This window comes from Sparus aurata, chromosome 8 (genome assembly GCF_900880675.1).
Source record: "Sparus aurata chromosome 8, fSpaAur1.1, whole genome shotgun sequence".
In the NCBI taxonomy this organism is placed as follows: domain Eukaryota; kingdom Metazoa; phylum Chordata; class Actinopteri; order Spariformes; family Sparidae; genus Sparus; species Sparus aurata.
In genome coordinates, this window is record NC_044194.1 from 507853 (window position 1) to 520352 (window position 12500).

At 48.9% G+C, this 12500-nt stretch overlaps 4 protein-coding genes across 7 annotated transcripts in view; 2 read left to right on the forward strand and 2 right to left on the reverse strand.

Annotated features, from left to right (window-relative positions):
- Positions 1-1229, forward strand: part of hsd17b2 (hydroxysteroid (17-beta) dehydrogenase 2) — a 4678-nt gene extending 3449 nt beyond the window's left edge. The window contains exons 3-5 of the mRNA XM_030425166.1: positions 87-272; positions 461-598; positions 754-1229. Of these exons, the coding sequence (XP_030281026.1) occupies positions 87-272; positions 461-598; positions 754-1094 (665 nt within the window). The 3' untranslated portion in view covers positions 1095-1229. The remainder of the gene's footprint in view (positions 1-86; positions 273-460; positions 599-753) is intronic.
- Positions 1230-1491: 262 nt separating this feature from the next.
- Positions 1492-3991, reverse strand: mphosph6 (M-phase phosphoprotein 6). Its single transcript, XM_030425173.1, has 6 exons — positions 3905-3991; positions 3523-3778; positions 3103-3215; positions 2510-2600; positions 2006-2103; positions 1492-1820 (listed from the first exon to the last, which is right to left on the reverse strand). Exons 2-6 carry the CDS (start codon positions 3568-3570, stop codon positions 1685-1687), a joined length of 486 nt encoding a protein of 161 aa, XP_030281033.1. The 5' UTR covers positions 3571-3778; positions 3905-3991; the 3' UTR covers positions 1492-1684.
- A 1295-nt stretch (positions 3992-5286) lies between these two features.
- Positions 5287-7423, forward strand: LOC115586274 (uncharacterized). 2 transcript variants are annotated; one of them, XM_030425172.1, is made up of 7 exons: positions 5287-5600; positions 5865-5939; positions 6013-6096; positions 6265-6399; positions 6602-6720; positions 6908-7023; positions 7133-7423. In XM_030425172.1, exons 1-5 carry the CDS (start codon positions 5359-5361, stop codon positions 6696-6698), a joined length of 633 nt encoding a protein of 210 aa, XP_030281032.1. In that variant the 5' UTR covers positions 5287-5358; the 3' UTR covers positions 6699-6720; positions 6908-7023; positions 7133-7423. The 2 variants fall into 2 exon arrangements, with proteins under 2 accessions (XP_030281032.1, XP_030281031.1); XM_030425171.1 differs by having other exon boundaries at positions 5299-5600; positions 6265-6423.
- Positions 7424-7714: 291 nt separating this feature from the next.
- Positions 7715-11932, reverse strand: snx20 (sorting nexin 20). 3 transcript variants are annotated; one of them, XM_030425168.1, is made up of 4 exons: positions 11316-11932; positions 10833-10912; positions 9804-9946; positions 7715-8991 (listed from the first exon to the last, which is right to left on the reverse strand). In XM_030425168.1, exons 2-4 carry the CDS (start codon positions 10897-10899, stop codon positions 8320-8322), a joined length of 882 nt encoding a protein of 293 aa, XP_030281028.1. In that variant the 5' UTR covers positions 10900-10912; positions 11316-11932; the 3' UTR covers positions 7715-8319. The 3 variants fall into 3 exon arrangements, with proteins under 3 accessions (XP_030281028.1, XP_030281030.1, XP_030281029.1); XM_030425170.1 differs by having other exon boundaries at positions 10833-10942; XM_030425169.1 differs by lacking the exon at positions 11316-11932 and having other exon boundaries at positions 10833-11014.
- Positions 11933-12500: the final 568 nt, after the last annotated feature.

The window sequence follows — 12500 nt, forward strand, 5'->3', positions numbered from 1 at the left end:
ACTGTGTGTGTGTGTGTGTGTGTGTGTGTGTGTGTGTGTGTGTGTGTGTGTGTGTGTGTGTGTGTGTGTGTGTGGGGTCCCTGCAGGCTTGTGGGGTCTGGTGAATAACGCAGGAGTCCTGCGCTGCCCGGTGGACGCAGAGCTCCAGCCGCTGTCAGAGTTCAGACTCTGCATGGACGTGAACTTCCTGGCTGCGGTGCAGATGAGTCAGGTGTTCCTGCCGCTGCTGAGGAGGTCCAGAGGACGCATCGTCAACGTGTCCAGCATGGCAGGTCCACAACATGGCCGCCTAGTTTCATCATCAATGTGTATTACCTGTTGTGTTACTGTCCGCTCTGCACACACTGATACTGAGGAGTTGGTACCTCTGGGTTCTGCCATGTGTTTGGACTCTTCAGTCAGCTCTGATCTGGAGTCAGTTTCTAACTCTGTATTAACGCAGTGACGCTCTCTCCTGCAGCCGAGGTGCCCATGAGAACGCTGGCAGCGTACGGAGCCTCGAAGGCGGCGCTCAGTATGTTCTCCAAGGTCCTGAGGCTGGAGCTGTCAGCGTGGGGCGTCAGCGTGGCTCTGATCCAGCCTGCAGGCTTCAGAACCAGTACGTCTCATTCTGTCACTTCACTGTAGGCTGACTGACTGACTGACTGACTGTAGACACAGCTGCAGCACAGCAGTCGTCTGTGACATGTGTCTGTGTTTATATGTCTGTATATATATATATATATATACTGTGACGTCACGTCTTCCTCTCAGATATCTTCGGGAACAGTGATGACATCATTCGCTACACAGACGAGACGCTGGCAGCCGTTTCCTCTGCTGCCAGAGAGGATTATGGGGAGGCGTACATCTCGTCCCTCCCCGCCAGTCTGTCCAGAATGTCCCAGCAGTGTGCGGAGGACGTGTCCCCGGTGGTGGACGACATGTGTCACGCTCTGCTGGCAGCTCGTCCTGAACCCGTGTACAGCCCGGGACGCATGGCGCGGCTGCTCCCGCTCCTGCAGCGCTGCTGTCCCGCCGCCGCGTTCGACGCCATCCTCGCTCTCGTCCCCAGACCCACCGACCTGGAACCAGCAGGACTCAGCAGGAGCTGAGGCTCATGGGAAGTGTTCACAAACATCAAGCTGACTTTCAAGATCTCAGATAATTGTGATGTCAGAAAAACTGTTTGTGCAACAAGACAAACTATCAAAATTAAACATCATGAAAAAGACAGAAGTGAGTTTAAAGTATCCGTCTGGTGTTATTTGTGTGTTTCTCTTCTTCTCCGACAACCGCACGTTACCAAAGTCCACTCGTGTCTGTACAGTAAATATGAAGCTAGCTTAGCTTAGCATGAGGACTTTGAACAGGGGAAACAGAAATAATCCAGCTCGCTCACTGAGCCACATTATTTCCTGGCTGGTCTTCAGATTGACTGTAAACACACGAGAGCAGCTTCAGTCTGCAGATTTCACTCTGAGGCGTTTAAAGTACCGACAGACACACGAGTTCACTGAGCTGTGGGTTTAATGCAGCTTTATCCATTCTGTACAGTAAAAACTCTGTCAGCGTCTCAAAGACACACGTCTCTCTTTTAAAAAAAAAAAATCAGATGTATAACATCCAACCAGCTTCAGAGCGCTGTGCTGCTGCCCTGCAGCCGACACACGGTAAAAAGTATTCTGATGATGACAGAGCAGGATCAGTCCTGAGGCTTCAGGAACACTCGCTTTGTGTTGGTTTCTACAACGTTGTGGTTGACGTCTTCTTCTTCTGTCGCTGATCTCTGACGCTTCTTTGCAAACTTCTTCTTCATGCTTCCGACTAAACTCTCATACCTGCAGAAGAAGAAACATCCGGTCAGAGGCAAAGAATTCAAGTTTAAAAACACATCTGTGACCTCTCCGATCTCATCAGGTGACTGCTCTGTGACATCACAACACAACACCTGCAAGGCTTTTAAAATCTGAGCTGATGTTTGATTCTCGAGCAGCTCGTCTGACTGAACTCAGTCCGTTTGTACCTCAGAGCCATCTCTTCATCTGTGACGTCCGTCTGCATCCGGCTGACCTCCTCTGGTTCTTCTTCTTCCTCCTTTGGATTCATCAGAGCCATCAGTTTCTGTGACACACAGACATTTATTTATTTATATAGAGAGAGTTTAGTTCCATTGTGACATTAACAGCAAAATTACAAACAGCTTTAAGAAATGTTTTCCTATTCAGGCTCTAAACTGTCAGACGGATGAGGATGACAGGGATCCAGGAAGTTTTCTTGGCTCGGGAACAGAACACGATGTGGAGCTGACGGGTCAGAACAGTCAGTACGTTTACATGCACAGCTTAGTCGGATTACAGCCATAGTTGGACTGACTGACTGACTGACTGCAGTCTAACAACAAACTGTGTCTTCTGTATTTCTGCTCATTCCTGAATCTCAGCAGCACTGAATCATTGTCTGTCTGATCCCGACAGTAACTTTTACACAGCAGATGTGACGGATTAATAAAGAATAAACCAAAACAAACCTCGACTTCTGGATTGAAACCTTTGAACGAGATACGACCGTACTTCAGGTCCTCACAGGGAACAAAGCTCTTCTCCTCTATGATCAAGTTCCTGACACAGAACAGAGAAAGACAGAACTATCAGAGAGACAGCAGGAGCTTTAATTAGATAATCAGGCAGTTAAATACCTGATAGATTCAGTGTAAGATGTCCCTATAAAACTGTACCAACTGATTACATTCCATCAGTTCTATCAATCTAAAAGTCAGCAGAGACGCAAACACACTTTCATCATGATGAGATATAAATCACACGTTTCTCTCTCCTGCTCACATCTCATGAGCTGACACGTCACAGATCACGTGTTGGCTGGTGGATTATTATTATTATTATTATTATCATTATTATTATTATTAATATTATTATTATTATGTGTGGACTTACTGTTCAAAACATCAAGTAATACAGTTCAAGTAGGTAGATAAGTTTGACAGCTAACCACTTAGAATCAAACTGGCAGGTTTCTGAACGGAGTTTGGTGAGACATGAAATGTAGCAGCTGAACATGTTAGCATGTAGCAGCATGTAGCAGCATGTAGCGGCTGACACCTACTCTTTAGCCTTGAGCTCGGGCAGGTCCAGGTACCAGTGCTCATCACTGATGATCCTCTTCTCATCTTCTTCCAGCTGCTTCTTCGTCTCTGCGTCCAGACCTCTCTGCATGAACTGTGGAGACACACCAGAGCACGTTAACAACTGTCGGTCATGGAGGCAGAAGCTGCACTCGACAAACAGATTTCACAGTCAGACTGATAGTTGACTTTTCTCCAATAAGTAGCAATTAAGAGGCTGAATTGAGCGCCGAATAAATAACGAGTTCAAACTTAACACACAGTACAAAATGTCGACGTTTTCACCGCGCTCTTTCTCTAAAAAAGGACAAATCAATATATAATCTGATTTCTGAATGAGGTTTGGAAGGGTCTGAGAGCTAAAGCTAGCTAACACACGGCTAACACCTCACACCACTGACCTTCATCCGCAGGAGGTTTTTGGACAGTTTCACGGAGTCGTTCGCCATTATCGATAGATGAACAGTGACGAACTGGACTGAGAGCAGAAGCGACAGTTTGAAAATCGATTCTTCAACTGAAACCACGAGCGGCTCCACGCAGCTGCTGAGGACCCAGACAGAAGCAGTCGAGCGGCTCCACGCAGCTGCTGAGGACCCAGACAGAAGCAGTCGACCGTCGAGTGGCTTATAGCAGCTAGCAGTCTGGCTAATCTACCTGTGATAGCATTGATGTTCAAATTGAACAATAGACAACAACAAAATAATCTGAGTCATACTTTCAAACAACCCATATTATGTATTTATGAATAACGATATTAGAAAACTATAAACGTTTACATACAAAGGTGAGGATGGCTGAAAGGATCATGGGAGTCACTCTCTCCTCCATCTCAGACATTTACACCACACGCTGCATCCGTCAGGCGAGCAGCATTGTAGGACCCCTTCCACCCCTCACACAGATGTTTCTCCCCCCTTCCACCCCTCACACAGATGTTTCTCCCCCCTTTCATCAGGCAGAAGGTACCGTAGCATCCGGTCCGTCAGTACCAGACTACAGAACAGCTTCTTCCTCCAGGCCATATGACTCCTCCATGCTCAGGGACTGAACTGATCACCTGCTGGATGCTGTCCTGTGTCGCTGATTTGTATCTGTCTGATGCACTATTGCACCTCATGTAAATAATAATATTAATAATAACATTAATAATCATACAGTCACTTTATAAAGTATGTTTGCACATGAGAGCAGCTAAATGTATTATTTTTTTAAAAAAGCATTTGGTATTGTTGTTGTTCTATGTTGTTGTTGTTTGTTTGCACTGTTTGTTTCTTGGAAACTTTATTTCATCGCACTGTGAACTGTGTATATGGCTGAATGACAATAAACTTTAAACTTCTCATAAATGTACCTGACTGAGTCTGTGTGACACCTCAGCTGCTGCATCTTATCCAAAGCTGCTGTCAGGGATTTATTCATATACAAGTAAGTGTTGAATATATTTCACCACATTTATTCCAACACATCAGACAGAGAACCCGCTACCATCTGCTAACACCTGCTAACACTTGCTACCATCTGCTAACACCCGCTACCATCTGCTAACACCTGCTACCATTTGCTAACACCCGCTACCATCTGCTAACACCCGCTACCATTTGCTAACACCTGCTAACACCCGCTACCATCTGCTAACACCCGCTAACACCTGCTAACACCTGCTACCATCTGCTACCATCTGCTAACACCCGCTACCATCTGCTAACACCTGCTACCATCTGCTAACACCTGCTAACACCTGCTACCATCTGCTAACACCCGCTACCATCTGCTAACACCCGCTACCATCTGCTAACACCTGCTAACACCTGCTACCATCTGCTACCATCTGCTAACACCCGCTACCATCTGCTAACACCCGCTACCATCTGCTAACACCTGCTAACACCGCTACCATCTGCTAACATCTGCTAACACCCGCTACCATCTGCTAACACCTGCTAACACCTGCTAACACCTGCTACCATCTGCTACCATCTGCTAACACCCGTTACCATCTGCTAACACCTGCAGTAGCAGGTGTGCAGGTGGGTCTGTGTTGACCCTGGGTGTATTCTGGGTTGTGATCTTTCCATCATGGCCTCCTGTAACTTGACAACACATTTTACACACTGGGACAAAAGAGGAAGGAACTTCCTGGTATCCCTGCCCACTTTATCCAATCAGGACACAGAGCTCTACAGGGGGCGGCCCTGTCTGCTCGTGAACGCGCACGGTGCCTCCGGTCTGCAGTAATGGCGGAGCAGAAGAAGCTGCCGATCCCGGCGCTGCCTCAGACGGCCTACACCACCAAGCAGGGCAAGAGGAGGAAAACTCTGGAGGAGAAGAGAGAAGCGAAGCGAGCCGCGTCCAGGAGGAGGCAGGAGTCCTGCAGGACCCGCGTTTACATCGGAGCAGCTTTCGACCGCTGGAAGAACCTGAAGGACTCGAAGGGTCTGAAGAGCGACGCGGAGCTCGCGCTGCTGCTGCTGGACAGGTGAGTCACACACACCTGGCGGCTGGACACGGACAGTGAGCTCAGGTGTGTTCGGTACTGGCTGTCTGTGATCAGTGACGCTCGATGTCTCTGGGCTGTAGAGGTAGCTAACAGTTAGCATCACTCGGTACCGCTAATGAAACACAGAGCAGCACTGATAATATTAGCTCCCGAGCTAACGGCTAAAAGCTAGCTTAGCTTACAACTCGGAGGTGTGAGCAGTTAGCGGGGATAACATAATAACGTCCATCTGTCCTCCCGTAGCTATGAGGGAGGCTGCCCGGTACCGACCCACGGACAGAGACTCCCGTCCCGCGGGAACAGGAGCGCACCTGACAGGTAGCTAACATTAGCTGCTAACATAGCCTCTGTGCTTCCAGTATGACCACAGCTGAGTGACGTGTTTCCGCAGGGATCAGGCTCAGGCAGCAGATGTGCAGCCGCTGAACGGAAACAGCCCTGCGGAGGAAGCTGGACTGTACCAGGTGGAGGTGAGGTGAGTGTGTCCCTGACGTCATTACCACACACAGGTGACTCGTTCTCCAGTCCGTCCTCAGTGGGGTGAAATCAGACCTCCAGCAGCTGGTGAGGCTGCAGCAATGTGTGACGGAGAGCTCAGTAATAAATGACATGTGCAGGTAGATAACTGTCCTGCTGTCTGCAGCGTGGACTGGGACGAAGACACCTGGGACCAGGACACCTGGGAGGACGAGACCCGAGAAGGTGTGCCTCTGACGTCATCTGAGGAAGACCTGACGCTGGAGGTGAACAGTGATGACGACGAGGACAGTGATGAAGAGTACGTGCACCCCGTCTGTGTCGGGTGAGTTGTGACTGCATGTCTGTGTGTTGTGTCTCTGTTGGGTCTGTGTTGTCTGTCTGTTGACTGACTGTTGACTGACTGTTGTCTGTCTGTTGACTGTCTGTTGACTGACTGTTGGCTGTTGACTGACTGTTGACTGTCTGTTGACTGACTGTTGTCTGTCTGTTGGCTCCTGCAGGGCTGCTGGTGCCCTGAACACAGAACTCTGCCTCCGTGACGGAGGAGACGGCGGTTCCGGTCCAGATCCAGCTGCTGGCGTCCACGTAGAGACGTGACATCATCACTCATCTGGTCGTGGTGAGTTTCATGATGTCACAGCACAGTTTAGTCATGTGATGTCATCAGGATGCTGCAGCTACTCTGAGGGGAGGAGCTTATAGAGCTGTTCAGTTGTATCTGAAATGTAACGAGACCTTTGATTGGTTTAGATTGAACCTGATTAAGGAGGAAATGAGTCGCTAACTCGTCCTTCTCTTTTCTTCAGGTGATCGAGTGGACGACCTGGTTCTGCATGTGACCGCCGGATAACGACGCTCAAGAAACGCAGGCGAGAGAATCCGTCAGAGTTCTGCACAGACGTCCACTGTTCACGTCTTTGTGGTACGTTGTGTTCTTCATGTTCTGCTGGTGTCACAGATCCAAATGTTCTGAATACCAACCATGTTTGTTCAGCCAAGCTCAGAGTCTCTCTCTCTCTTTCTCTCCACAGCAGGAGAACTTCAGAAAGACGAGTGCAGTGACGGACACAAGTGTTGTTACAAAGGACAGTCGCTTCTGCTCGGACCTCTGCACCGCGTGGGCCCGCGGGCCTGTAGAGGATGTGTTCTGATTCCTGAACATGTGTTGGAATAAAACACTGAGCAGAACACTTCAGATGTCCACAGTTTTATTCCTGCATCATAAAACCAACCGGACTGGGGTCAATTAAAATGTATTATTGTTATTATTATTACTACATTTGACTGATTCTAAGCAAAATAAAATAACTACATCAACAAAATCAAAGAGTCTGAAATCCTCCGGTGACAGCTCGACTCGTCCGACTCTGTGCTCGACTGTTTTGCCTGAAATGAAGCGTGACAGAAAAATAAAATATTTTACAGACAAAAGTTCAAACAGACAGAAATGAGTTCAGACTGACGTCGTTCATCACACACACACACACACACACACACACACACACACACACACACACACACACACACACACACACACACACACACACACACACACACACACACACAGCATTGATTACACGATCAGTTGATCACAAATGGAGGCAACAAATGCATTAAAACAAGTTTTTCTTTTCATTGACGATGGCAGATTAAACATCATTTGGTCAAAAGAACAAACGGTATTGATCAGTTGTATTGATGAGTATTTGTTGGTTGGAGCTGTAGGCTGCAGTACTACGTCCGACCACTTGATGGCACCTCCTCCACTTCCATCTGATCCTGATCTGGTTGTCATGATATGACATCATAAATTCAAAATGTCGGAGGGGCGGGGACGTACTGGGCCTGATACTGAGCCTGATTAGATTCTGTTCTGATGTAATTAACAGTAGAATCACGCGTGCTGTTCAGCTCAGCTGGTTCTGTGTACAGAGGCTGTGTCCTCGCTGCAGCGGCCCCGGGTCCAGTCCCGACCTGGGGCCCTTTGCTGCGTGTCCCCCCCCATCCCGTTTACTGTCATCTCTTCAGCCATCGATCAATAAAGGCAAAAAGAATATTTAAAAAAAAGTAGAATCAGCGCATCACGCCTGAGTCGCTCTTTGTACTTTGGCCCACGCTGTCACTGTGGGCGGGTCTGATCCAGTAACATGGCTGCTGAGTGTTGATTGGCCGGGCTTCAGGCTCAGTTCAGTAGTGTTGCTGTGTGTCCTGGCGGTCCTCAGGTGAACTCTTGGACCACCAGCTCTTTCAGGGAGCGTGAGGACACTTCGCCCCTCTCGGCGTCCCTCAGGACCGTCAGCTCCTCCTGTAGCTGAGCCACAGGACGTCCCAGCTGATAGCCCACGTCCACCAGCAGGTCCAGCAGTGCAGCTCTGTAGTGTTTCATCCTGTAGCGTCTGACGGCAGGCAGAGCTCTCTGGGCCACAGCGAACGCCTGCTCTGGTTCGTCCAGGTCCCGGTAACAGACCGCCAGGGCGGAGAGGGTCGGCACGATCAGGGTGGGCTGCTGCCACGGCAACAGCTTCTCCTCGATATCCAACACGGTCTGCAGCTGCTCGACGGCCGGCCTGAACTGACCCGCTCGCAGCAAACCGTGCGCTCGCTTCTGCTCCTGCTCGGTGAAGAATTTGGGGAAAAGCGTTGATCGCCGAACGCAGCGGACCGAGTAGAGTTTAGCCAGGAAGTCCTGCAGAGAGAGGCGGCGCTCCGAGATGATTTCAGGGCTGAAGTTCCCTGTCAGGACTTTACGAGGAAGAACCACCTCCTCCAGCTCCTCGTCGAACTCCTCCAGCAGTTTGTGGTGGAAGCGGGAGAAGTCGCTGTATCGGCGCTCCACAGACACGCGGCGAGAGTCGAAGCTGCCAGAACGCATCACCACGACCTCGTACACCTGCAGGCGGACAGGAAGCAACACACTTAACAACCACGGTCAGCAGAGAGCTGCTGGGAGCGGGGTTCTGCTAAGCTAACTGTTAGCCTCTGTTTCCAGTCTTTATGCTAAGCTAGCTGTTAGCCTCTGTTTACAGTCTTCATGCTAAGTTAACTGTTAGCCTCTGTTTCCAGTCTTCATGCTAAGCTAGTTGTTAGCCTCTGTTTCCAGTCTGTATGCTAAGCTAGCTGTTAGCCTCTGTTTCCAGTCTTTATGCTAAGCTAACTGTTAGCCTCTGTTTCCAGTCTGTATGCTAAGCTAGCTGTTAGCCTCTGTTTCCAGTCTGTATGCTTAGCTAGCTGTTAGCCTCTGTTTCCAGTCTTTATGCTAAGCTAACTGTTAGCCTCTGTTTCCAGTCTGTATGCTTAGCTAGCTGTTAGCCTCTGTTTCCAGTCTTTATGCTAAGCTAACTGTTAGCCTCTGTTTCCAGTCTTCATACTAAGCTAGTTGTTAGCCTCTGTTTCCAGTCTGTATGCTAAGCTAGCTGTTAGCCTCTGTTTCCAGTCTTTATGCTAAGCTAACTGTTAGCCTCTGTTTCCAGTCTGTATGCTAAGCTAGCTGTTAGACTCTGTTTCCAGTCTGTATGCTTAGCTAGCTGTTAGCCTCTGTTTCCAGTCTTTATGCTAAGCTAACTGTTAGCCTCTGTTTCCAGTCTGTATGCTAAGCTAGCTGTTAGCCTCTGTTTCCAGTCTGTATGCTTAGCTAGCTGTTAGCCTCTGTTACTGCTACTGGAGTAAAAGTACTCAGTTACAGTGAGAGGTAAAGTATCTCACCACATGTTTGGACAGAGTGTGTTCGATGATCCGAGCTGATGGGATCTCAAACAGCAGCCTGACGGGTCGCTCGCTCTGCTTCACCGCCCGCCAGTTCTGCTGCAGCTCCTTAGTGGTTAAACTGGAACAGCTGGGAGGGTCATCTACACACACACACACACACACACACACACACACACACACACACAGGCGCTCCTTTAACAATATTTCCTATATGTCAATTCTTCTTTCCTTTTTATTGTCTGTTCTGCTCTGTTCTTGTAGTCTTGAAGTCATTTGGATCACTGAGTCCAGTTTAAAGGGGGATTCTGGTATCTTAAACCTTGTCATGTTCTGGTGTAAATGGGTCACACTCTAGCTTTAGAACCGGTTCAGTGGATCTTCTGTGCTGTTGCCCTTCGGGTCATCTCTGACCGTCACAGTTCTGTTTGTGTCTCTGACTGGCTGAGGTTGTTGTTCTGGGTCGTCTCAGAAACAACCCAGCAGAACCGTTATCTTTACTGATCCGTTTAGTAACAGAAACACACTCAACGAGAAGAGTCACTCTGGAACCCGATGAGTGGGTCTGGACTTTACCTGATTCTGACAACAGCTCCGGTGAGATCCAGAGTGACCCGTCTGACATTAATAACTGGGTCCAGGTTCTAAGATAGTGGACTTTCCCTTTAAATGTGAAATAGTGTTCTGATAGATCTGGTTCCACAAAAATTCTAATCAGAGAACATCTGCAAAGTGGATCAGTCCACTGTTCAGTACCTGATCAACCAGAACCAGAACAGAATGACTTGTTTGCCCAGCTGAGAGAAGAAAGTCCAGTTCAGTCATTCAGAGCAGCTCTGAAGACACAACAGAATCATACACAGAACCAGGACGTTTCTTTATGGTCATCAGGTGACTCATGGTTGATGGACGGTTCCGGTCCAGACTGAGGAACCATTTTGTTCTGATTATCAGAGGAACATCTGGGTCCATGTGTTGACAACAGCAAGTTAATAATTGTGTAAAAAAGACAAAGAAACATTTCAGAACCTGGATCCAGAGTCGTAGTGTCCGTCCCCTCAGTGTCCCTCTCAGGTTCTGGTTCTGGTTCTGCCATCACAGCCAAACAGCTGATCCACAACAGGAGACATGAGGAAACACTTTAACATCCAGCAGCTCGTTTATTAACGACTCATATTAATGAACACACACACACACACACACACACACACACACACACACACACACTCTCACACACACACACACACACACACTCACACTAATCACTTCCTCTTCTTGTTTCTCGTCAGTTGGAATGTTTCTGTTGAACTTCCTCCTCCATCTGTGTGTGTGTGTGTGTGTGTGTGTGTGTGTGTGTGTGTGTGTGTAGCTACTGGCTGAATGTAGCTCAGTTTGTTTTGAGGCTGCGGTGCTGCCAGCCGGGTGGTGTCAGTCAGCACAGCGTAGAACCAGTGTGTGTGTGTGTGTGTGTGTGTGTGTGTGTGTGTGTGTGCAGCCATCACAGTGACTCACCTGACGGAGCGAGGGGCAGAGATGGTTCTGAGCTGGTGAGGCTCGGCAGGAAGCTGAGTGGAGTCAGCACCGCCCTCTCTCCACCCTCAGCTCAGACGGACGTGTTGCTCAGTTCCTCTGTGGGTGGAGTCACATCAGAGGACTGTGGGTGGAGCAGCTGTCAGCTGTGTGTTATCGTGGCCATCTTGGCGGTTCTGGACTCCTCCGAACTCAACCAACAGGTGGAGCTGAAGCAGCCTGATGATGTCATCAAGCCCACCTGTCTGAAGCTACAGAGCTAGCTAATGCTAACGAGCTATCAGTGTTCAGCCATGAGCAGAAATTCATCTCAAAGTCAGATTATGTTCTGATATCTGGATTAAATCCTCCAGAAGGGTCCAACAGCACCAACACCATGAGAGGTGAAGCAGCAGACAGCTACCTGTCACTCAAAGAGGCCACGCCCCCTCATGATGCGTCACTTTAAGCCTTGATATAATATAAAGCAGTGATGAAGGGATCAATGATCTACAGGAAGCAGCTGTGAACACGTTGATTCTGCTGACAGACATTTGAACATGGACTCTTCTGGGACTGAGTCAGAGTCCTGCACGGGTCTTATTTTGCAAACCCGCACCCGCCCGTACCCGTCGTACTTAAAACCACATCCGACCCGTTTCCCGACAGTAGCACAAATTACATTCCACACCCGAGCCGACCCGCTATAAATTGCAGGCATATTTTTGTAGATGTGTCGCTAATGATTTTTTTGTTTTTGTTTTTGTTTTTTTTGCACGTGACGCCATGAAAATGACAATCCCAAAACCCGACCCGCGCTCTCCAGGCGTCCGACCCGATCCACACCCGTGTCCGACACAGGACATTATTTTTCACCCGTTTCATCCTAATTGTGCGGGTCACCTGTCGGGTCACCCGAACACGTGCAGGTCTCTGGACTGAGTCCCTGGTGGAGCCTCCGGTGGCCGTCAGAGGAACTGCAGGCTGAGCTTCAGCGTCAGAGCGCTTCTAATAAAGCTTCTTGTTGTTCAGGCTGGACGGAGCTGCTGGGACGCAGAATGACTCAGCAGATTTACTGCTGAGTCATGGTGGAGGTGCTGTTAATCTATCACAGTGGGAATGAAGCGAGGAGGTGCGGCTGGTTCCGACTGCTCACACTGTCATCATGTTGAGTGTCTGTCTGGACGT